Source organism: Schistocerca piceifrons, chromosome 8 (genome assembly GCF_021461385.2).
Source record: "Schistocerca piceifrons isolate TAMUIC-IGC-003096 chromosome 8, iqSchPice1.1, whole genome shotgun sequence".
In the NCBI taxonomy this organism is placed as follows: Eukaryota; Metazoa; Arthropoda; class Insecta; order Orthoptera; family Acrididae; genus Schistocerca; species Schistocerca piceifrons.
In genome coordinates this window covers 39,137,645-39,162,223 of record NC_060145.1, presented here as the reverse complement: position 1 = coordinate 39,162,223, position 24,579 = coordinate 39,137,645, and the positions used below count along the sequence as shown (strand labels likewise).

At 45.4% G+C, this 24,579-nt stretch overlaps 1 protein-coding gene across 1 annotated transcript; it reads left to right on the top strand.

Annotated features, from left to right (window-relative positions):
• The first annotated feature begins 1,306 nt into the window (after positions 1-1,306).
• LOC124711660 (nematocyst expressed protein 3-like) lies at positions 1,307-22,833 on the top strand. Its single transcript, XM_047241848.1, has 3 exons — positions 1,307-1,452; positions 11,817-12,188; positions 22,417-22,833. Exons 1-3 carry the CDS (start codon positions 1,441-1,443, stop codon positions 22,687-22,689), a joined length of 657 nt encoding a protein of 218 aa, XP_047097804.1. The 5' UTR covers positions 1,307-1,440; the 3' UTR covers positions 22,690-22,833.
• The last annotated feature ends 1,746 nt before the right edge of the window (positions 22,834-24,579 follow it).

Sequence of the window (24,579 nt, the reverse complement as noted above, 5' to 3'; positions counted from 1 at the left end):
AGATGATAAACGGGTATTCATTGGACAAATATATTATACTAGAACTGACATGTGATTACATTTTCACGCAGTTTGGGTGCATAGATCCTGAGTAATCAGTACCCAGAACTACCACCTCTGGACATAATAACGGCCTTGATACTCCTGGGCATTGAGTCAAACAGAGCTTGGATGGCGTGTCCAGGTACAGCTGCCCATGCAGCTTCAACACGAGACCACAGTTCATCAAGAGTAGTGGCTGGTATATTGTGACGAGCCAGTTGCTCGGTCACCATGACCAGACGATTTCAATTGGTGAGAGGTTTGGAGAATGTGCTGGCCAGGGCAGCAGTCGAACATTTTCTGTATCCAGAAAGACCCGTACAGGACCTGCAACATGCCACAGTTCATCAAGAGTAGTGACAGTACACACATCTATGCCCAAGGCAGGATTCGAACCTGCGACCGTAGCGTTACGCGGTTCTAGACTGTAGCGCCTAGAACTGCCAGTCCGGCCGGCTCCAAAATCCTATTGCAAGTCGACGTTAGTGATATAGGTCTGTAATGCAGCTGATTACTCGTTTTTACTTTCTCGGGTATTGGTGTGACTTGTCTTTGGCTACGGATCTTAATTTGTGTACCATAATTTTCAGAATGAAGTTGCAGTTGGCTCTTCAGGGAATCGCCCAGCAGGTCGGGCGGCTCGTTTGTGCAGTGTGTGCAGGCCTGCGGATGACCTCGGGACTCCTCTGGAAGGAGACCGCAGGTCGCAGCACACTGTCAGGGTCGCCAGTTGTCCGGCCCTGCGCGTGCCTCGCCCACTGTCCAGCTGGGGACGGAGCCGCGCATCGGATTTCGCGAACGCGGCCATAAATCTGTCAGTCGATCGCTCCAGTCCGCCTGCCCGCCCCTCCTTCACCTTCCCCGCCCCCAAACTCATCAAACGATCCCCGCTCGAGTTTCCCCCCCCCCCCCCCCCCCACCCAGGCTCGACCGGTCGCTGCGGCCAACGGCGGGAGCGCGCCAGTCCCGACCGGTAAGCGACAATATTTCAGCGGTTATGCGTGGAATATGAGAGACTATCTTGGGTAGGAGTAAGAAGGGAGGGGGGGGGGGGGGACACCTTGAGGAACGCTCAGACTGTGACGCGAAGAAGCGGTGCGTCTGGTGTCCCGGTTAATATGCATGAGTTCGTCTTCGCCGACAAAGGCGCGCCCCCCGTTCGAGCCGGCTCCACGCGGCTTCTGGTTTCCCCTCCCTTTTGCTTTACTTTTCGACCCGCGCGTGCGGAAAAAGGAGAAAATTAATTTTTGCCCGACTGATTGGACGGCAGTGCGTGCGGGCGCGTGCGCCACCGCGGGGTACGACGATGTGTGTATATAAAGGGTCGCAGCAGCCGTGGAGGGCGTCAGACGACGATACGACAGCCCACCTGCCGTTGGAGACCGCTGCAGCGACGCCATGAAGTTCCTCGTGAGTATAAAGGGCGCACTTGAGATTTTGGTGGTTTCGGTGTGATTTCTAAACTTGGGGGCTCTACCAGTCACAGACTTCCTAGAATACGCACTGCACCTACAGTTTGGCTCTTTGTGCTCCTGTCGAAAAAATCACTTGCCACAAGTTATTTTAACTAGGCCTTTCTAGTGGTTTCCGTGAGATCACCGATGTTAAGCGCTGTCGGGCGTGGCCTACATTTGGATGGGTGACCATCCAGGCCGCCATGCGCTGTTGCCTTTTTTCGGGGTGCACTAAGCCTCGTGATGCGAATTGAGGAGCTACTCGACCGAATAGTAGCGGCTCCGGTCAAAGAAAACCATCTTAACGACTGGGAGAGCGGTGTGCTGACCACACGCCCCTCCTATCCGCATCCTCACCTGAGGATGACACGGCGGTCGGATGGTCCCGATGGGCCACTTGTGCCCTGAAGACGGAGTGCTTTTCTCCTAGTGGTAATACCATGGTACATGATTTTGTACAGTTCAATTGAAGTGCTTGGAATACTATTTTTTGTCATTCCAACTAAATGTTTTCTTACTTCAAGATTTTAGTTTTCAGCCTTTCAACTATGTTAGGCTGATAGTTTGTTTCTAGGCCTTTCTTCAGGCGTTTCAAGTTTTTCTCTCCTCTTGGTTTTTTGTTGTCACAAGTCCACCCTGTGGTCAATTTCAGCAGTTCATGAGCGTGTACTATTCAGAATAAGAACAATCATGTACTCACTGTATTTACAGTTGCAATGCCAATAACTTTACATAAGTAAACAATTACAGAAAAAAATATAAGGGATGGAAATGAAACTAAAGCCGTTGTACTAATACATCGGACAAACATCACCGAAATGTTTGGCGTTAGACGCTATCTGATATTACAATGCACATCAAGTCCAAGCAGCACCCTATATTTATGCAAACTATCTACTGTAACATCAGCTTAATGCTAATTGTCTACTCCGCAAAGCATACCATATGGTAAAGGCAGTTCGCGCATTATGGATGTCTGGTACTGCATAGGTGTCCCTGTGTCAGTAGAGTTGATCTCGAGATATACTGAACAATTGTCGATATCTAGACTGTGTTAATTACCTTTCTATCGAAAACCTTAAATTGGTGCTGTTGACTCTTAGAAGCTGTTAAGGAATATTAACCGCAAAACCGCAGTCACGCTAAGAATAGAATTACGTATCCTGTGTTTGTGTCAAATGACAGAGTGTTAAATTCTATTGTAGCATCAACAGTGGAAAGGCATATATATGGATCCTGTATAAATTCTATCATTATTGTCCAGACTCCAAGAACTAGAGCGATGGCAAACTGTCATTTCAAATATCAAGGGTTCCCTAATTCTACTTAAGCGATGTAGATCCTTAGAGCAGCCTCTCAAAGCTGCAAAAGTTTTAGGAGTATACATATTTCGATGCGGTGCAATTCACAAGAGAGATTGGTTCATGTCAAAATATGAAACAACTAGCGACTAATTGTACTAACTGAACAGATTTAGACATATAAACGAAAGTAAACGCTTAGACGTTAAAAAAACTGTAAAATATTCTGTTAGAACTCGATAAGATATCAAAATGATGTAAAGATTGGCAACTTACATAAGTTCGTAGCCTTCCATGACCAGAGTCAGCTTGAATAAAATCATTTTGGGTATAAGGCCGCGTCATTATGAAACACTGAAATAACTAAAATGCCTATGTGTCGACCGACTTTGCGGCGGTTCTCATCAGTGCAACTAAATGCTGGATTTTGGTGATAGTCTTCCCGTGTATATTGTCTTATTTCGGTTGTAAGGTGGCTACTGACGTCGCATTCTGGAATGCGTGTATACGGGGGAAAACCGTCAGCAGAATCCAGCAGTTGGTTGCCCTGGAGAGAGCCGCGGGAAAGTCGGTCGAACCGTCAGCATTTCAATTGTTTCAATATTTCATAATGACGCGATTTAATACCCCAAATTATTTTATCCAGATTGTTAAACTACTTTAAATTTTCAGAAATGAAAAATTATACGCTTTATAAATTGCAGAAAATTATATCCTACTGTATGACAAGAGTAGCAATGACTCATAACTAGAATCAGTCAGTTCATACAAATATCTGGATGGAACGATTTGCAGGTATATGGTGGTCTCATAGGTGCAGTCGTAGGTCAAGCAGGCGTCAGACTTCGGTTCATTGGCAGGATACATCTACATCTACATCTATATGCATTTTACGTGCCACTGTCATTACCTCCCTTTCCTGTTCCAGTCGCGTATGGTTCGTGGGAAGAACGACTGCCGGAAAGCCTCCGTGCGCACTCGAATCTCTCTAATTTTACATTCGTGATCTCCTCGGGACGTATAAGTAGGGGGAAGCAATACATTCGATACCTCATCCAGAAACGCACCCTATCGAAACGTGGATAGCAAGCTATACCGCGATGCAGAGCGCCTCTCTTGCAGAGTCTGCCACTTGAGTTTGATAATCTCCGTAACGCTATCACGCTTACCAAATAACCCTGTGACGAAACGCGCCGTTCTTCTTTGGATCTTCTCTATCTCCTCTGTCAACCCGACCTGGTACGGATCCCACACTGATGAGCAATACTCAACTATAGGTCGAACGAATGTTTTGTAAGCCACCTCCTTTGTTGATGGACTACATTTTCTAAGGACTCTCCCAGTGAATCTCAACCTGGCACCCGCCCTACTAACAATTAATTTTATGTGATCATTCCACTTCAAACCGTACCGTACGCATACTCGCAGATACTGGAAAAATGCAATCAGTCTACAAAGGAGATTGCTTACAGAACACTTCTGCGATCCTTCCTAGAGTATTGCTCGAGTGTGTGATCCATATCAAATAGGACTAACAGAGCATGTTGATTTTATACAAAGAACGCCAGAACGAATGGTCACAACTTTGTCTGATCCTTGGTTGATCATCGCGGAAGTGCTGAAAAACCAGAGTTTGAACACATGTAAAGATGCACGCGAACATCCCGGGAAAAGCTACATTTGAACCTTCGAAAACCACATTCAACTGAGAAATCTAGAATTCTGCTTCAGAAATCTTGATGTCAGTCCCACAGGGCCACAAAAACGAAATTACACTCGTTACTGCTCACACAGAGGCAGTTTTAAGCAACCATTCTTCCCTGGTCCACAGTGGAGTGAAACAGGAAGAAACTACAGTAAGTGGTACAGAAGAATCCTATGGCACGCATTTTATGGTGTTTTACATAGTATACGCGAAGATGTAGATGTAGAGAAACAACAGTACTCTTAACATGTATATTGTACACTACTGGCCATTAAAATTACTACACCAAGAAGAAATGCAGATGATAAACGGGTATTCATTGGAAAGATATATTATGCTAGAACTGATATGTGATTTCATTTTCACGCAATTTGGGTGCATAGATCCTGAGAAATCAGTACCCAGAACAACCACCTCTGGCCGTAATAACAGCCTTGATACGCCTGGGTCAAACAGAGCTCGGATGGCGTGTACAGGTACAGCTGCCCATGCAGCTTCAACACGATACCACAGTTCAAGAGTAGTGACTGGCGTATTGTGACGAGCCAGTTGCTCGGTCACCATGACCAGACGATTTCAATTGGTGAGAGGTCTGGAGAATGTGTTGGCCAGGGCAGCAGTCGAATATTTTCTGTATCCATGCGGTCGTGCGTTATCCTGCTGAAATGTACGGTTTCGCAGCGATCGAATGAAGGGTAGAGAAACGGTCGTAACACATCTGAAACGTAACGTCCACTGTTCAAAGCGCCGTCAATGCGAACAAGAGGTGACCGAGACGTGTAACCAATGGTACCCCATACCATCACGCCGGGTGATATGCCAGTATGGCGATGACGAATACACGCTTCCAATGTGCGTTCACTACGATGTCGCCAAACACGGATGCGACCATCACGATGCTGTAAACAGAACCTGGATTCATCCGAAAAAATGACATTCGTGTACTCAGGTTCGTCGTTGAGTACACCATCGCAGGCTTTCCTGCCTGTGATGCAGCGTCAAGAGTAACCACATCCACGGTCTCCGAGCTGATAGTCCATGCTGCTACAAACGTCGTCGAACTGTTCGTGCAGATGGTTGTTATCTTGCAAACGTCCCCATTTGTTGACTCAGGGATCGAGACGTGGCTGCACGATCCATTACAGCCATGCCTATAAGATGCCTTTCATCTCGACTGCTAGTGATACGAGGCCGTTGGGATCCAGCACGGCGTTCCGTATTACCCTCCTGAACCCACCGTTTCCATATTCTGCTAACAATCATTGGATCTCGACCAACGCGAGCAGCAATGTCGCGATACGATAAATCGGAATCGCGATAGGCTACAATCCGACCTTTATCAAAGTCGGAAACGTGATGGAACGCATTTGTGCTCCTTACACGAGGCATCACAACAACGTTTCACCAGGCAACGACGGTGATCTGCTGTTTGTGTATGAGAAATCCGTTGGAAACTTGCCTCATATCAGCACGTCGTAGGTGTCGCCACCGGCGCCAACCTTGTGTGAATGTTCTGGAAAGCTAATCATTTGCATATCACTGCACGTTCTTCCTGTCCGTTAAATTTCGCGTCTGTAGCACGTCATCTTCGTGGTGTAGCAATTTTAATGTCCAGTAGTGTACATTTAATATACAGGATGTCCTAGAAATGTTCTGCCAAACTTCTAGGGGTTGTAGAGGGAGTCTTGAGGAACGAAACGAGTTTCAGAACCTTTGTCTAGAAACGTCGTCCGATGACGCTACAGAGTGGTAGGCTTCGGCGCCTGACACTTGGTCACCCCTTCAGCAACAAACGTGACTATGTAAGCTGACGCACCGCAGACGGAAAGTCTCCCATTGTTGTTTGTTATTCGGCGATCACAGCTGATTGCCACGATCGTCAGTGGAGAAGAAGATGGTGCTAGTTGACCCATAGTAAGGCTTTGTAACCTACGAATACGATGTTCTAATGGGCTGGTAGATGACGGTTGCTCACACATATTTCCATCTGTAGTTTATTTTTCTTCTGGAATATTCTAAAATTTCCTATTTTTTCCGATGTACAGGAGAAAATAATCTGCGAGTGGAAACCCCTGTCTGAAACCGTCGTCCACGGAGGCAACAGAGCACTGCATTCATAGGAGACAAGGCCTGCAGCTAGCTACATCTTCTCCACTCTCGGTCGTGGCAATCAGTCGCGATCACTGAATAAGAAACAACATTGCCTGACGTTCCGCCTACAGTCCTTCAGCGTACAAAGTCACGTTTACTGCCGAAGGGGAGGCCTTGTTTAAGGATCTGGCGCTTACAACTTCGACGGTCTGTAGTGTTGCTGGATGACATTTACAGACAGTGGTTCCTGTACTCTATTTGTTCTTTAAGATACCCTCTACAACCCCGCAAAGTTTGTCGCAACATTTCTGGGACCCCCTGTATATCGAGAACTTTGTCAAAGTTCTAGTTATCAGTAGCGAATAGGATTACGTAATGAATGAATGTAGGTAAAGATTTAACGTTCAGTCGACGACGAAGTCATTAGAGTCTGAGCAAAAGCTCGAATTGGAGAGGCTGTTCGCCTTTTAAATGCAGACATTTACCTTTAAGCTATGTGTGGAAACCGCAGAAAACGTGAATCTATATGACTGGGTGGGGATTTGAACCGCTGCGATTCCGAATGCGTCAGTGTCGGTGGTGGGTTCTTCCTCGCACATAGAAGTAACGTTTCTGTATTATACTGATCAAGAAGCTAAACTCTAATAATGTAAACCGATAAAAACGCAAATTTTCTGAAATTTAATAAATTTATGCTTGCAGTTTAACGCTCGCTAAACTTTAGACCCCAAGGCGGCTGCCTAATTCATATTTATACGGTAAAGCTGGTAACCTTCAATATCCGCAAAATACTTTTAACTATGAAGCTTTCTATACAGAGTAGGAACAGAGTAGTGGTATCGTGAGTTTATCACCTACTTCGTACACAATTATGTTTTAATAATTCGTTGGGTTTGTGTCAGTGTGTATTGCACAATTGTAAATTAGGATGTTTGTTTACATTATAGTGTATCATTTCTTTTTTCCCAAGAACGCGCAATATATCCAAGACAGCAGCAGCACTATATTACCAACCACACGCAATGTTTACACGTTATAGGATAGCAAAGTGGCAGGCATTTGTGTGAGTTTATGAATGTAGCGACGCATACAAATGCCTGTAAGTTTTCGTCCTTTACTATGTAGAAAAGTACGCCCGAATGAGGTTATAGTGATGCTATGACCAAAGCGATGCAGTAACTGCACGAATCCTTGACCTTCTGCAATTCTTCCATCATTTCGTCACACTTTTATAGCACTAAAATTACAACAGACTCATCTGAAAACAATTTCACTTCAAGTCCTCTTGACGTCCAGGTTATCAGAATACAAAAACAAGTTCGGAATGGACGACAATGAGCAACGGAATAACCTGGTACCTCGATAAAACAACATACCTAAAGTCAGACAAGGGAACGTGCGGAAAATCTAAATAGGGATCGCAAATTTCCTCTGGTTTATCTTTATCACTTCCATTCAAATTTCCCTTTGAAACTATTCTACCGTGATGTTTCACTGACTTTCTACTACTTAGTATTTTTAAATTTCGTAATACAATATTTTAGTATGTCAGCGATTATATGGAGTGAGAAGCGTTCCTCGTTGGGAACTAACCGCAAACATTAATTTGATCTGGTCTTCATACTCATTGTCTGAGGCCACAAATGCACCCTGGTCATAGGTACTGCTCTACCTTTGAGTAGAAAATTAGCGTTAGGCAGTTTCATAGTGAGACATGAATGCCACTGAGGGAGATAAACTATAAAAAGGACCACCATGACGGTGTCGACCCATAACGCCTAACAAAGACCTTTCTTAAGGTCTACCTGCTAAATAAGCTGTAATAATGACGCCAATATACGGGACAAAATGCGTAAACCTACTGCCAAAATCAAGCAAAATCCCGGGAGCACGGCCAGCTCGGTATATACTGACATTTGAGCTAGCTGACCCTCCTTGCGGTTTTTGTATAGCCGAATTTCTTTGCCTGCTAATGCACGGAGCACCGGAATGGAGACATGGTACTGTTTTCTGGTGAGCTACGTGTGGCGTGCTGCTTCAGTCTTGTAACCAGTAGGTCTATTCTTACGACGAAACCTCATTCCTTGCTCCAAACAGAACGTCTGTCTCTTGAGTTTCGTGTTTGCAGCCTATGTAAGGAGTATGTGTAAACGAACAGAATAGGCATACGGTGTGGAAATTAAACGAATGCTTGCCACGTTCCGGAATGAGAATTCATATTAATTTTGTATTCTACAAGGGTTGTCCAGAAAGCAAGTTCCGATCGGTCGCGAAATGGACACCACAGTGAAACCCGATGAAGGTTTGCACAGATGTGTCGGGTAGTGTCTCTAGTATGACCGTCGATAGCATCAAGACGCTCTTCTCAGTTGTGAGCGCACTGTGAGCGAGTAAAGGTGCCTAGAACAGCGATGTCTCCCGCCAAGTAGGAGGGCCCACTGAGAGGATTCGCCTTAATGAATGCAGCCCACCTAACACAACTGCCATGCACTTCCTTCTTCATGGCAACTGTCAGCTTCGCTGTGCAGGGGCAGTGAAGACGCTCCTGCAGCCTTTTCGATGGGAAGTGTTCGATCACCCACAACACAGCCCTAATTGGCTCGTTCTGAGTATCATCTCTGTTCACATGAAACGCTGGATATGAAGACAACACTTGGGCGCAGGCTACGCGCTATAGACCGGCGTAGAGAATTATCGGAAAGCACAGGCGGCTACCTTCTATTACGATGGTGTTGGAAATTTGGTATAACCCTCCGACAAATGTATGAGTCGGAGCGACAACTATGTAGAGAAGTATCTGGAAAGTGTAGCTGACTACTGCAAATAAAATGTTTCTGATTTTCTCTGTGGTTTCCATTTAGTGACCGATCGGAACTTACTTTCTGGACGACCCTCGTATTTGGTATACTTAACACGCATTCAGAACATTATTACATCTGATGATAGTAAAACTTGGTGTAAATATGGGCACAGCACATCTGATTAAAAGTCATGATAACATATCTTAATAACTCTATAAGACAGATCTTTTGTTAGAGTATTCCACCTGAGGTGGTGAGACTATGGGGGACACAGTGGTGTGATTGTCAAAGAAAAAATTTCCGCCGGTCTGTAATTAAATTCTCTTCATCTGGTCTGCAAACCAGCCGTTTGGGGTGGTGCTTTGTGGTTGGCGCTGTGGGTCCCTAGTTTGACAGTGTATTTTTGAAGGACGATGTCAAAAAGACACGTGTCTAAGATGAACATATTACACACCGATTCGACGTATATGTATCATATACAACTGATGATGAGGCTAGAAGCCTCGAAATCGATAATCATATAATAAAACGAAGAGTATTTAATTTCAGTCTGGGGCAGTTCCTCTTTTTCCCCCTACCGGTTTTTTTACAGTATGTCAAAAGAGACAATGGGTAGTACAGATACACTAATTTCTTCGGTAGCAATATTGCGACGTTATCTTAAGGTTAAATGAAGGATACTATAAAGATTAAACAATATGTAGACTTGGAGGTCTATTGGACAAAAGCGCTCCGTGGGATCAGGCACCTAATTATATGTGTAGGTTACAGTATATTAAAAATTCCATAACGATTCTTTAAGCAGTTGCATTTTCTGGAGCGAGAATGGTGGTGAAAGTAGTGGGAGAACGGTGTTTCACCTTGCTTAATCTCCTGCACCAAGTAATTTGTTGCTCAAGATAACTCTCTCAGTACAAAACTGATGGGTTAAACCACCTTCCTACGCCGAGTAGAGTGAGGAAGTTGGGGAGTCTTCGACACTCATCCTGCCTAGGTGACTGGGATGGTGCAGTGACGGAGTATACAGTATAGCATACTGCTGGACACTAAAATAGCTACAGAAGGAAGGATAGCAAAGAAAAGAAACATAATTTTACTTACAGAAGAAAAGGGAGAGTGCATAATTAAATTAGGGATTTAGGGGTACAAAGGGTACACAGAGCTGTCACCTCGGGCAGCAACAGTGGTTGTAACTCGGCTAGGCACTGAGTGAGACCAAACTTGAGTCACAGAGGCGAATACGTCATTCAAAGCTGTTCCAACGCGTTCAGCAGTCATAGTGGCTGACGAGTGGTGGCGTGCTGGTCTCTCGGAAGCCCGTAACCAGAAGTTTTCATCGGAGGTGGTTTATGGAGAACAGGGCAACAGCCGAACACCCTCTGTATCGGGGTAAGTCAGTACAGTGCGAGCGAAATACGCTCATGCGTTTTCTTATTGAAAGATAACGTCGTCGTGATCTGGAAGAAAGAGCAAAGGCATTGGCCTTAACACGTCAGAATTGTAGCGGCTGCTGTCAAAATTACGGACTATGTGAGCTAGAGGTGATCGTATTGTGTACCCTCTGGCAACCAATACCATCACGACAGGAGCCTGTATAACAAAGATGAACACAATCTGGGAACATTTCTTCTGCTTGATGCCTCCACACACGGGTACGTCCATCGTGAGGCTGTACCCAGAACAGGGACTCATCTGAAAATTCGACGCTGGCCACTCGTGTGCTCAGTTTGGTTTCCCTACTCTCGCTGTGTGTCTCTCTGCATCTGCACTGATGGAAGCTGGAACACTGTTTGCTGCACTGACAGCCTCTCGTGCTGCAGACGTCGTTGCACTGTAAGTGTAGACACTTCGCCTGCTGCAAAATAAGCCCATTTCTTGACTCAGAGTAAGCGACGTCGTTGTACGGTCCTGTATGGCAAAGTGAACAGTTTGTCTCTCCTCTCGGGCGCTAATCGCACGGGCCGGATAAAACTCTGAGTATGGCCCTCAGTGACGGTGATTGCGCATGACGTTGAATACTGCCCTCCTGAGCCAATTGATTCCATATTCGCATGGTAGCCGTGGGATTCCGATCAAGGTGAGCCGTCTCCAGATGACACTATCCTTCCAAAATGTGTTTGTAGATCGTTCTCTTCCCTGCACGAGGTATAACATGGTCTTCTTGCAGACAGCCAACATTCAAATGGGATTACTGTCTGAGTAATTCGCAGTGTAACCTCTCCTTACTTACGCAATGTAGACGGCGTTAGTCCTAGATACTTCGTGCAACTGCCCTGAAATGGCAATCATTCGTATATCTAAACTGTTACTACACTTCACATCAGTTTGACGTTTGCTGCATGCTGCCTTCATGTTGATGCAATTTTGACACCCAGCACTGCACGTTGGATGTTTTGCAACAGGTGTTTCCCACTGTGCGCAGGTGCTGGTACTGTTCGCTCTGGCCGCCGCCGCCTCCGCGGCGTACCTGCCGGCGGGCGTGTCGCCGCTGAACCTGGCCTACAGCGCGGCCCCCGTGCAGGCGCCAGGGCTGCCCTTCTACCCGTACGGCGCTCTGGGGCTGGGCCAGCTGCTGCCCTACGGCGGCCTGCAGTCCTACCCCTACCCCTACGTGCCCGCTGTCTCCCACGCCCCCGCAGCCGTCGCGGTGAGTGCCGCCCCCGCCGCCTCTGCCTCCGCCGCCCCCACCCCCGTCGCAGAGCAGAAGTCGCTGGCTCCAGTAGCCCCCGCGGTGCCCGCCGTCCCTGAGGTGCAGCCTGTGGACGCGCCCAAGCCGGTCGAGGAGACTCCTGAGGTGAGTCCACGACCAGGAACGGCGTGTCATCAAGTTGTAACTGAAGTCATGGCTAGTTCAGTTCATACTGCGCTGCAGTTTGCACTTGAGGGAAATTATCACATATGTTTACGTTTCCTGTAGCGAAGTTTACTTATCGCACCATTTAGCTCCTGTAGCAACTTTATTTGCTTTTTATCGATCGAGAGAGGTTCTACGTTGGCCAATGATGGTGCAGCATATGGGAACTCTTCTCTGATTATCGTGCAACAGTGACTCAGTTTTGCCTGCAAAGGGATTGTTAAGATAACTAGATACGAGTTATAGAGGAAGACGAGTAATATAAGGATGGGCATAAAGTCACTTCTCCCCCCTTAAATTCAAAATGAAAGTTATATTTTAACTAAAGTTCAGTCTTGATCACAACACTTATGTCTCAATAACATAGGTGACCGCTTTCGGTTTTATATATATATATATATATATATATAACAATCTTCAGACCTGTGAATTAATTTTAGAAAATACTAGAGACCAATCTTAAAATAAAATGAAAAGTGTCTAATGACGACAAAATTTTAACAAGATAAAATATAACTTATTATACCCATGGCTTCCTTGGAGGATGGTAGGCGGAGCTCTTCTCAGCTGCTACGAAATCAACTGATGGTTATGAGTGCTGAGCATGAACTTAAATATGCAGAGGCTCCGCTTCCTTGCTCTCACACTACTTCACAACTGCCAATCAGCGTTCATAATATGACGCTATCGTCAAAGTATAAAAGCACGAAATACACTAATAACATAAAATTGATTCATTTAAAATGTCTGATTAACAGATAGTTAGTACGTGTAAAACTTATTTATATTTTAGATAAAAACGGTAAATTGCGATGTGTAATAGCTGTGCCCTCTATGGGCAACCTTAATACTATTACAGTGTCAGTTAAATCAAAGATGTAAAAGTCCTTGGAGTTGTGGTATATATCGATTATTCCAAGTCGCCTACATCACAATTGCATCTTTGATGGATGTTGCAGAATCTTCTTACTTTAACTGTAGTTTTTATAATGACATTCTTTATAACAGTAGGGTAGCTGCCAACAGTACGTTCCGCATTATGTATGTCTGAATAACTGCATATTTAAGTTCATGCTCAGCACTCATAACCATCAGTTGACTTCGTAGCAGCTGAGAAGAGCTCCGCCTACCATCCTCCAAGGAAGCCATGGGTATAATAAGTTTTATTTTACCTTGTTAAACTTTTGTCGTCGTTAGACACTTTTCATTTTATTTTAAGATTGGTCTCTAGTGTTTTCTAAAATTAATTCACGGATCTGAAAACGGTTATATAAATATAACCGAAACTGGTCACCTATGTTATTGAAACATAAGTGTCGTGATCAAGACTGAACTTTAGTTAAAATATAAATACTCTATTGATCACTGTTTCCAAAAATGTTTACCAAAATTGTACAGAAGGAAAGTACTTGTACAGACAAGGAAATGACTAAAATTTCGGAAAAATTGAATGATTTATTCAAGAGAAAGGGCGTCACAAATTGAACAAGTTAATAAGTGGATGCTCCACCTCTGGGCCTGATGTAAGCATTTATTCGCCTTGGCACTGATTGACAGAGTTGCTGGTTGTCCTGAGGGATATCGTGCCAAGTTCTCTACAATCGGCGCGTTACATCCTCAAAATCCCCACATGGAGGGAGGTCTCTGCCCATAATTCTCCAAACGTTCTTAATTAGGGAAAGATCAGGCGAACTTGCTGGCCGCGTTAGGGTTTGGCAAGCACGAAGATGAGCAGTAGAAACTCTCACCGTGTGCGGGTGGGCATTTTCTTGCTGAAATGTAATACCAGGAAGACGTGCCATGAAGTTGCAACAAAACAGGACGTAAAATATGGTTCGACGTACCGACGTGTGCTGTAAGGGTGCCGCAAATGACAACCAAAGGGGTGCTGCCACAAAAAGAAATGCCACCCCTGACCCCTGGTTGATGGTGCATGGCAATCAGGTTGGTATCCCACTGTTTTCCGGGGCGTCTCCAGACACGTCAATTCTAAACGGGATTCATCCTTGAAAGCAATTCTATTCTAGTCAATGAGATTCCAGGCCGATTACCGTCCCATGCGGATAATTCCTTTGTGGTGAGTCATATTCTTTATCTTAGACTATGTGTTAAACATCATATTATTCAACCTCTAGGACCAATGCATATCACCAACAAAAACAGGTACACAGAAGTCGTGTCCTTAACCGTTTGCACCCTATCGGCGTCAGTTTCTGTGCGACGTATTTCGCACCATCGCTGGAATATCTCGTGGAATGCCAGTCTCACAGCTTACTTCGAGTCATCAACCGTTTCATGCTGTTTATCTGCAGTAATGTTCTTAATCCTTTCTTTCTTTCTTTCGCTACTGCCTTTATCTCGCAGTGTGTGCAGGGTCGGCAGGGCTAAGTACGATTTGGCATGGTTAACTGTAAGGGGTGGCCGGATGCCCTTCCTGCCGCCACCCCATATCCCCCGGGATGGAATTAGTGTACCCCAGCTGTTTGCGTCTATTGTAAATCGTGAAATAGTGTGAATGAGTTTCAAATGTCTGCGAGTCGTGTAACTGAGGCGGGGCGTTGGGACCAGCCCGGTATTCACCTAGTAGGAAGTGGAAAACCGCCTAAAAACCACATCCAGGCTGGCCGGCACACCGGCCGTCGTCGTTAATCCGCCGGGCATCTTCGATCCGGGGCCGGCGCGCCTACCAGAGTCCAGGAAGCAGTGCGTTGGCGCTCTCAGCTATCCTGGCGGGCAGTAATGTTCTTAATAAAACGCCAGAACGAATTTCACGTGTTGTGAGATCGGGGCTGCGTGTCCAGACTGCTGGAGCTGGTATTGCAAGTGACCCACGGTCAATCCAGCGTTCTGCGAAAACTTCATTCACTAATCCCCGCACTGAAATAGCTAAATGGGGAGGCGCAGAAACTTGCTGAAACTAGCGCCCTCTCTGGTTCCTTGGCCTTCCAACAGGGGTATGAACTATTACTCTAACATCCGAAGATATTGATGTTGGTTGGCGGTAACTTAAAACAAAAAGAAGAAGACCGTAAATTTAGTATCCAATCCAGCCCTTTACCCAACGTGGGAGGGTTATTCTCCACCTTCTCAGAGAAATATGGATTCTCTTCACCAAAAGACGACGTTCCATGACAGGGAACTCCCGTGAATGGCACAGTCATGGCTAAATATCACTTTGCAACGCTTCATAATTGTGTACATGACCTGATAGATTTCATCATGTGCATCCTTCCTTTGTCTTAAATCATTGTTTGACAACCTCTGAACACACATTGGTTGATATGCGCGCAACTTTAAGTCCTCTTTCATATTTTTATGCGAATTTGACCTCGGCACACACTTTTCCGCTAGCTTTTTCCGTGTTGACTTCACTGGTGAATTTTCCACAGATCCTGCGACGTCTGTGCATTGTTTCTTTCTAACTGATGGCCGAACACCTTTCGGTATATCCTTAACACGCCCAATAACAAAGAGCTTTTATTTCCACCGCAGAAGTGTTCTCTTTGGAGATGACTTACGGCCGAATCGCATTTAGAAGCCCGTATACACTTCTTTCAACGACTGCCCAGTTCTCACACTTTCGTGGGCCGAGATCCTCGCAGTTATGCACTCTTAGTCGTGTAGTCACGGGTGCCGGCCATTTTTTACATAATCTGGAAAAGGCAACAGTATGAGGTCAATGTGATATCAACGTCCGACACCACACTTGTTAAGGGTTGCAGTTATCGACCGCGGTCAGTACTAGTATAGTTTCGCTGGACCCGCGAGTCGAGACTGGCGCCGCTAGCGCCGCTCCGCGGATTGCAACAAGTCTACCGTGCGATCGGCCACGCTTGCTCGGGACGTCAAGTAGGAAAGTACACTACTGGCCATAAAAATTGCTACACCACGAAGATGACGTGCTACAGACGCGAAATTTAACCGACAGGAAGAAGATGCTCTGATATGCAAATTATTAGCTTTTCAGAGCATTCACACAAGGTTGGCGCCGGTGGCGACACCTACAAGGTGCTGACATGAGGAAAGTTACCAACCGATCTCTCATACACAAACAGCAGTTGACCGGCGTTGCCTGGTGAAACGTTGTTGTGATGCCTCGTGTAAGGAGGAGAAATGCGTACCATCACGTTTCCGACTTTGATAAAGGTCGGATTGTAGCCTATCGCGATTGCGGTTCATCGTATCGCGACATTGCTGCTCGCGTTGGTCGAGATCCAGTGACTGTTAGCAGAATATGGAATCGGTGGGTTCAGGAGGGTAATAAGGAACGCCGTGCTGGATCCCAACGGCCTCGTATCACTAGCAGTCGAGATGACAGGCATCTTATCCGCATGGTTGTAACGGATTCTGCAGCCACGTCTCGATCCCTGAGTCAACAGATGGGGACGTTTGCAAGACAACAATCATCTGCACGGAAAGTCTGACGACGTTTGCAGCAGCATGGACTATCAGCTCGGAGACCGTGGCTACGGTTACCCTTGACGCTGTATCACAGACAGGAGTGCCTGCGATGGTGTACTCAACGACGAACCTGGGTGCACGAATGGCAAAACGTCATTTTTTCGGATTGATCCAGGTTCTGTTTAAGGCATCATGATGGTCGCATCCGTGTTTGGCGACATCGCGGTGAACGCACATTGCCGGCCGTTGTGGCGGTGCGGTTCTAGGCGCTTCAGTTTGGAACCGCGTGACCGCTACGGTCGCAGGTTCGAATCCTGCCTCGGGCATGGATGTGTGTGATGTCCTTAGGTTAGTTAGGTTTAAGTAGTTCTAAGTTCTAGGGGACTGATGACCACAGATGTTAACTCACATAGTGCTCAGAGCCATTTTTGAACGCACATTGGAAGCGTGAATTCGTCTCCGCCAAACTGGCGTATCACCCGGCGTGATGGTATGGGGTGCCATTGGTTACACGTCTCAGTCACCTCTTGTTCACATTGACGGCACTTTGAACAAAGGACGTAACATTTTAGATGTGTTACGACCCGTGGCTCTACCTTTCATTCGATCCATGCGAAACCCTACATTTCAGCAGGATAATGCACGACCGCATGTTGGAGGTCCTGTACGGGCCTTTCTGGATACAGAAAATGTTCGACTGCTGCCCTGGCCAGCACATTCTCCAGATCTCTCACCAATTGAAAACGTCTGGTCAATGGTGGCCTAGCAAGTGGCTTGTCACAATACGCCAGTCGCTACTCTTGATGAACTGTGGTATCGTGTTGAAGCTGCATGGGCAGCTGTACCTGTAACGCCATCCAAGCTCTGTTTGACTCAATGCCCAGGCACATCAAGGCCGTTATTACGGCCAGAGGTGGTTGTTCTGGGTACTGATTTCTCAGGATCTATGCAGCCAAATTGCGTGAAAATGTAATCACATTTCGGTTCTAGTATAATATATTTGTCGAATGAAAATTCGTTTATCACCTGCATTTCTCCTGTTCTAGCAATTTTGATGGCCAGTAGTGTAGTATAGCCTTCAGCTAATAGGAAGCAACCTCTAACAAGGCGCTTAGTTAAAGCATGGCCTATGTGATGCCTCTATAGCTCTCTGTAATTATATTCCTCCTGACTATGAAGACTCCTGTACCACCAGTTAAGTACAATATTATATTTTTTATCAATACAGCCAGCTCCTTATCGACTGCACTGACAAACCTGCTGTATATGCAAAGAAGAGATTTGTATGTTTCTATTTAGCATTGGCCACCAGTCATTCACATTGGCGACGATTCGTTCGTCGTCGTCATAACAGTCAACGCATTACGAGTTTGCAGCACTGTATGCTTGTCTATCTTTCAGGGGCGTTATGATACGCTGTGCTCACCCTATACAATATGTACAAGGACCACGAAAGGCACTTAAGAATGGAGGACCAAGAACGAAGTGCTCACATCAAAAAGGGTGTAAGACAGGGATCTAGTCTTCCACCCGTACTGATAAATATATACATTGAGGAAACAACGACGAAAATTTAAAAAAAAATGTTCCGGGAATAAGATTAAAATTCAGAGTGAACGGATATGAATGATAAGATCCGCTGATGACGTTGCTATCCTCAGTCAATGTGAAGAAGAATTACAGGGTCCGTTGACTGGAATGCACATTTTAATGAATACAGACTACGAAGTGAGAGTAAGACGAATAAAGTCGAAAGTATAATAATGAGAAGCAGCAGAAGTAGAGATTAGGAATAAACTTAACATAAAAATTAGGTAATACAAAGTAGGCGAAGTGAAGGAACTGCCATCTTCGAAGCAAAATAACACTTGATTGACTAAGCAAGGAGGATACAAAAGAGCGGACTAGCAGTGGCAAGGAGGACATTCCTGGCCAAAATAAGTCTTCTAGTATCAAAATTTCTGAGAACATACGTCTGAGGCACAGCGTTGTATGGTAGTGAAACACAGACTGTGGGAAAACTGGAAAATAGGAGAATTGAAGCGTTTGTGATGTAATGCTATACACTGACCAGCCAGAGGATTATGACCACCTACCTTATACCCGGTATGCCTACCTTTGACACAGATAACAGCAGCGAAGCATCGTGGCATGGAAGCATTGAGGCCTTGGTATGTCGCTGGAGGTAGTTGGCAACACATTTGCACAAACGAGTCACCTAATTCCCATAAATTCCCTGGAGGAGGGCGAAGAGCTATGGCACCATCTTCAGTTACATTCCATGTGTGTCCGATCGGGTTCAGATCTAGCGACATGAGGGCCAGCACATCAATTGGAACTCGCCACTGCTTTCCTCGAACCACTCGATGACACTCCTGGCCTTGTGAGATGGCGTATTATCTCCTTGCTGTCGGGAAACATGATCGTCATGAAGGGGTGTACGTGGTCTGCAACCAGGGTACGATACACCTTGGTCACCGTGATGCCTTTCACGAGTTACAGAGCCCTCACTTTAGCAACTAAATCCCTGGTTTTTCTGCTACAGTCTGTTATAGGCTGTATATGGAGGAAGTTGTTTATAGGTCATTCGTCTATAAACAAAACGGCCAGCAAGACAATTTGCGATGAGTAATGCTACACTGTTCGCAGAACGGTGCGCGGGTATAAGAATACCTCCTGACTTCCTGGTTTAGAGAGCAGGTGACCCAGATAATTGACTGAATCTGGAGTGTTGTGCACAGGATTTGTTGTGACATTGCTGCTGCTCGGTCCAGTTGTACAAGTGTCGAGATGCTGTGGAGCAGTGAACTGCCCAACGCAACTAGTCTCCTTTGTAATAAATGCAGGAATGCATTCTCATTGTCTTTGGGGCGGCAGGTAATGAAAATTTTACTGTGGACATTATAACGACATGTTTACGTAATGTGTATACATAAACATACTGTTATAAATGTCCCCGTTCGTAGTCCCTAATTATAACAATATGTTTACTTTTGTGCTGTAACATATAGCTATAATCAGCGGTGGAAATATATTTTCGGACGCCGACCGTGTGCGGCTGTTTCTTGTTGGATCGCCTGATCAGTCGGAAGTTGCATTGCAGAGGAGAGTAAATGCCTATTCAAAATATAATTATTTTTGGATAGCTCAACATGAATTTCATAAGGGACCGCAGTTTATCATGCATTTACCAGTAGAATATGGGGCGGAGAAAATATTTCGCCGCATGCAACTTCCGTCCAATTTCGACGAAAGAATTCGTGACTGTGAACTCTCTATTTGGCAGAAACATAAAGAAAATTAAATAACTTCATGAAGGAGTGAGACAGAAGTTTTATACTAAATAAATAGTCCATACACCAGTTCCATTTAACTCTGAATTTATGGCAGTGAATAGATGAACTTACATTGCAATGAAGGATTTAACATGGGTGCCGTTTTGACTCGCACTTCTCTTCTCGTAATCAAAAATAAAGAAAATTAAATAACTTCACGAAGGAGTGAGACATAAATTCTATACTAAATAAATAGTCCATACACCAGTTTCATTTAACTCTGAATTTATGGCAATGAATAGATGAACTTACACTGCAATTAAGGATTTAACATGGATGCCGTTTTGACTGGCACTACTCGTAATAAAAATAACTCCTTTGACGTTTTCACATACACGTCGCACAATATATCTACTGCTATGCAGTATTGCACTTTTATTATTGCACTTTTACTTTACACTAAACTAATAGTATTTTTAACAAGACACAAGTTATAAGAGACGAGAGAAAAAAAAAGAGTAATTGAGTAACTGTTCATCGAGAATATCTCGTATATCAAATGAATGTGCAAAGGTGTTCTTCTTCTGTCCGTTTTTCGCGCCGCGGTTTTCAAAGTCAATAACTCACTGCATCTCTGACGGCGCTTCGACAATAAACAAGTTACGTCACAGGTGGTTCACCTTTTACATTCTCGCAACATTATTTGCTAACTGTAGCTGTTGCCGAGCGACTGCTCGATTAGTGAATGATGTAAAATGATAAGGCAAACACATAATGTTACAACATATTGCTTAAGTAAACTACTCATGACTACTGGTGCTCAGTGTTCAATTATGAAGCTTCCTACCTGGGTTGTACAGAGAGGAGGATGGCTTTGCTCTAGTTGGTCTTTCCAGGCGACGAATTGGGAGTACTTCCTTTGATGAATAGAAAAAAGAATCCCGTAATGTTTGAATACTCCATTAGTAGTGTAGCGCTTGACACAGTCACGTCGATTAAATATTTGGGCGTAACAATGCAGAGCGATATGAAGTGGGACAAGCATGTAATGGCAGTTGTGGGTGTAAGTAGGCTGTTTAGGTTTTTTTTATTGGTAACGCCACGTAGCGCTCTGTATGAAAATCACTGGCTGTGCTGTGTGCATTGTTGTTTGCTATCGTAGTGTTGGGCAGCTGGATGTGAACAGCGCGTAGCGTTGCGCAGTTGTAGGTGAGCCGCCAGCAGTGGTGGATGTGGGGAGTGAGATGGCGGAGTTTTGAGAGCGGATGATCTGGACGTGTGTCCATCAGAAAGAGTAAATTTGTAAGATTGGATGTAATGAACTGATATATATATGACCTTTGAACACTATTAAGGTAAATACATTGCTTGTTCTCTATCAAAATCTTTCATTTGCCAACTATGCCTATCAGTAGTTAGTGCCTTCAGTAGTTTGAATCTTTTATTTAGCTGGCAGTAGCGGCGCTCGCTGTATTGCGGTAGTTCGAGTAACGAAGATTTTTGTGAAGTAAGTGATTCATGAAAGGTATAGGTTATTGTTGGTCAGGGCCATTCTTTTGTAGGGATTATTGAAAGTCAGATTGCGTTGCGCTAAAAATATTGTGTGTCAGTTTAAGCACAGTCATTTATAATTTTTCAAAGGGGACGTTTCATGGGGAAGGCGGATAGTCGTCTTCGGTTCATTGGTTGAATTTTGGGAAGATGTGGTTCATCGGTAAAGAAGACCGCTTATAAAACACTAATACGACCTATTTTTGAGTACTGCTCGAGCTTTTGGGATCCCTATCAGGTCGGATTGAGGGAGGACATGGAAGCAATTCAGAGGCAGGCTGCTAGATTTGTTACTGGTGGGTTTGATCATTATGCGAGTGTTACGGAAATGCTTCAGGAACTCGGGTGGGAGTCTCTAGAGGAAAGGAGGCGTTCTTTTCGTGAATCGCTACTGAGGAGATTTTGAAATCCAGCATTTGAGGCTGACTGCAGTACAATTTTACTGCAGCCAACTTACATTTCGCGGAAAGACCACAAAGATAAGATAAGAGAGATTAGGGCTCGTGCAGAGGTGTATAGGCAGTCATTTTTCCCTTGTTCTGTTTGGGAGTGGAACAGGGAGAGATGATGCTAGTTGTGGTACGAGGTACCCTCCACCACGCACCGTGGATTGCGGAGTATGTATGTAGATGTAGATGTAGACTTCCTCGCCCCGAGACCAGATGATCCAAATCCTACTGACTCACTCTGGAGCACTGAATGAGAATTTATTGCGACATTGTTACCGTTCAGTCCAGTTGTACACGTGTTGGAAGTCACGGACCAGAAGAGCTCCCCACTGTAAACAGTGTCTAGTGGGGTCCATGCAGTGACGAGACCTCGATGTCTTCAGGGTGGTAGATGTTGCACATTTTAATGGCGAGGTTTCGCTTAGGTAGAAGCCGCCCGTCCTGAGCTGTACGGAGAGGAGGCTGACGGTGGTGTCTGGTTGGGTGTGGCAGGTGAAGCAGGCCCGCGAGAGCTTCATGGCGCTGTGGCTGGCCGCCGCCAAGGCCGCCGCCGAGAGCCCCGACGCCGGCGACGCCCCCGCCCCCGCCCCCGCCGGCGAGCCGGCGCCCTCCAGGCGGCGCCGTGACGTCACGGGCGTGCTGCGGCCGGCCGTGCGCTCCTGGGGCTCCGGCGCGCCGTGGCCCTCCTACTCCTACTCCTACTCGGCGCCGCTCAGCGCCGCCTCGCCCTACGTGCAGCCGGCAGCCTTCCCCTACTACTACTGACCGCCGCATCGCTGACCGCCGCAGTCGCCCCCACCTATGACGAAATGGCCACCGTTCTCGACTTTTATTGTGCTCTTCTGTTACCTTATCCTTCTCCAACGTTCTCTCAAGCAAGCTCAATAAAGACGCTGCTGTGACACAGCACATAAGTGTTGGCTTCTTCATTTCTTTCCATCTCCATTCCTCGTCTTTCCCACTGTCAAACCACGGGTACACGGTGACGCAAAAATACGGCAAATTGTTAGGAGAGGTAAACTACTAACGGTCCAAACATGGGAACTGCACCCCTCAACACCTACAGAGCCTTTATCTGGCCTGTCTTCTCCTACGCCAATGTTGTTGTTGTTGTGGTCTTCAGTCCTGAGACTGGTTTGATGCAGCTCTCCATGCTACTCTATCCTGTGCAAGCCTCTTCATCTCCCAGTACCTACTGCAACCTACATCCTTCTGAATCTGCTTGGTGTATTCATCTCTTGGTCTCCCTCTACGATTTTTACCCTCCACGCTCCCCTCCAATACTACATTGGTAATCCCTTGATGCCTCAGAACATGTCCTACCAATTGATCCCTTCTTCTAGTCAAGTTGTGCCACAAACTTCTCCTCTCCCCAATCCTATTCAACACCTCCTCATTAATTACGTGATCTACCCATCTAATCTTCAGCATTCTTCTCTAATACTTTCAGAAACGACTTCCTGACACTTAAATCTATATTCGATGTTAACAAATTCCTCTTCTTCAGAAACGCTTTCCTTGCCATTGCCAGTCTACATTTTATATCCTCTCTACTTCGACCATCATCAGTTATTTTGCTCCCCAAATAGCAAAACTCCTTTACTACTTTAAATGTCTCATTTCCTAATCTAATACCCTCAACATCGGCCGGCCGAAGTGGCCGTGCGGTTAAAGGCGCTGCAGTCTGGAACCGCAAGACCGCTACGGTCGCAGGTTCGAATCCTGCCTCGGGCATGGATGTTTGTCATGTACTTAGGTTAGTTAGGTTTAACTAGTTCTAAGTTCTAGGGGACTAATGACCTCAGAAGTTGAGTCCCGTAGTGCTCAGAACCATTTGAACCCTCAACATCACCCGACTTATTTCGACTACCTTCCATTATCCTCGTTTTGCTATTGTTGATGTTCATCTTATATCGTTCTTTCATGACACTATCCATTCCGTTCCAATACCACCTCCATTTCTGCGGCACCAAAATCTGTCACTGTCTCCAAATCCTCTAAAAACCAAGCACTGTGGCTTGTTTACAGGTCTGCCTACCTTCCTCCAATATAATCCAGTATCAGGTTATCATTTTCTGATTCCTCTCTTATCTCTTATATTAAACACCTTCGGATTTCTAACACATGTTGCAAAGGCCAAGCGGATTGGCACATTGGTATGACACGACTTGTATCCAGGAGGTTGGCAGTTGAAATTCCTACCCGCCCATCCAGGTTTACGTATTCTCTGGATCTCTTAAGGCAAATGCTGGAATTGTTCCTTTTAAATGGAAGCAACCTATTTCCGCCAGTCTAAGCATGTACTACATGCCCCCCTCAAGACATTGAACCCTACTTCCTTTTTTTTCATTTCTTGCAGTCTTTACACCAAGCACTCAGTCGCTTCATTTCTAAGTACCAACCGCCCCTACTGTGCCACGCATATACCAGTACACCTCCTAAACTTATACCTACACACTCTCCACACCACATCCCAATAAATGTTTAACCGCCTTCTGCACCTCTTTGCACCTGTTATCTGCAGCGGCATCTCCAATGAAAGCTCTATGCTAGCAAATCTCTATGCTTTTACCATAATTATTTATGGCATTGTGTCTGTTGGACTACAAGCATGTTGCAAACGAATCTGGAAGAAACAATACACACTTTCTGATA

What these genes read in the sequence shown, in the direction of transcription:
- LOC124711660 (XM_047241848.1), top strand. An exon ending in CGGTCGAGGAGACTCCTGAG is followed by an intron (nt 12,189 to 22,416) that starts GTGAGTCCACGA and finishes TGGGTGTGGCAG; the next exon opens with GTGAAGCAGGCCCGCGAGAG.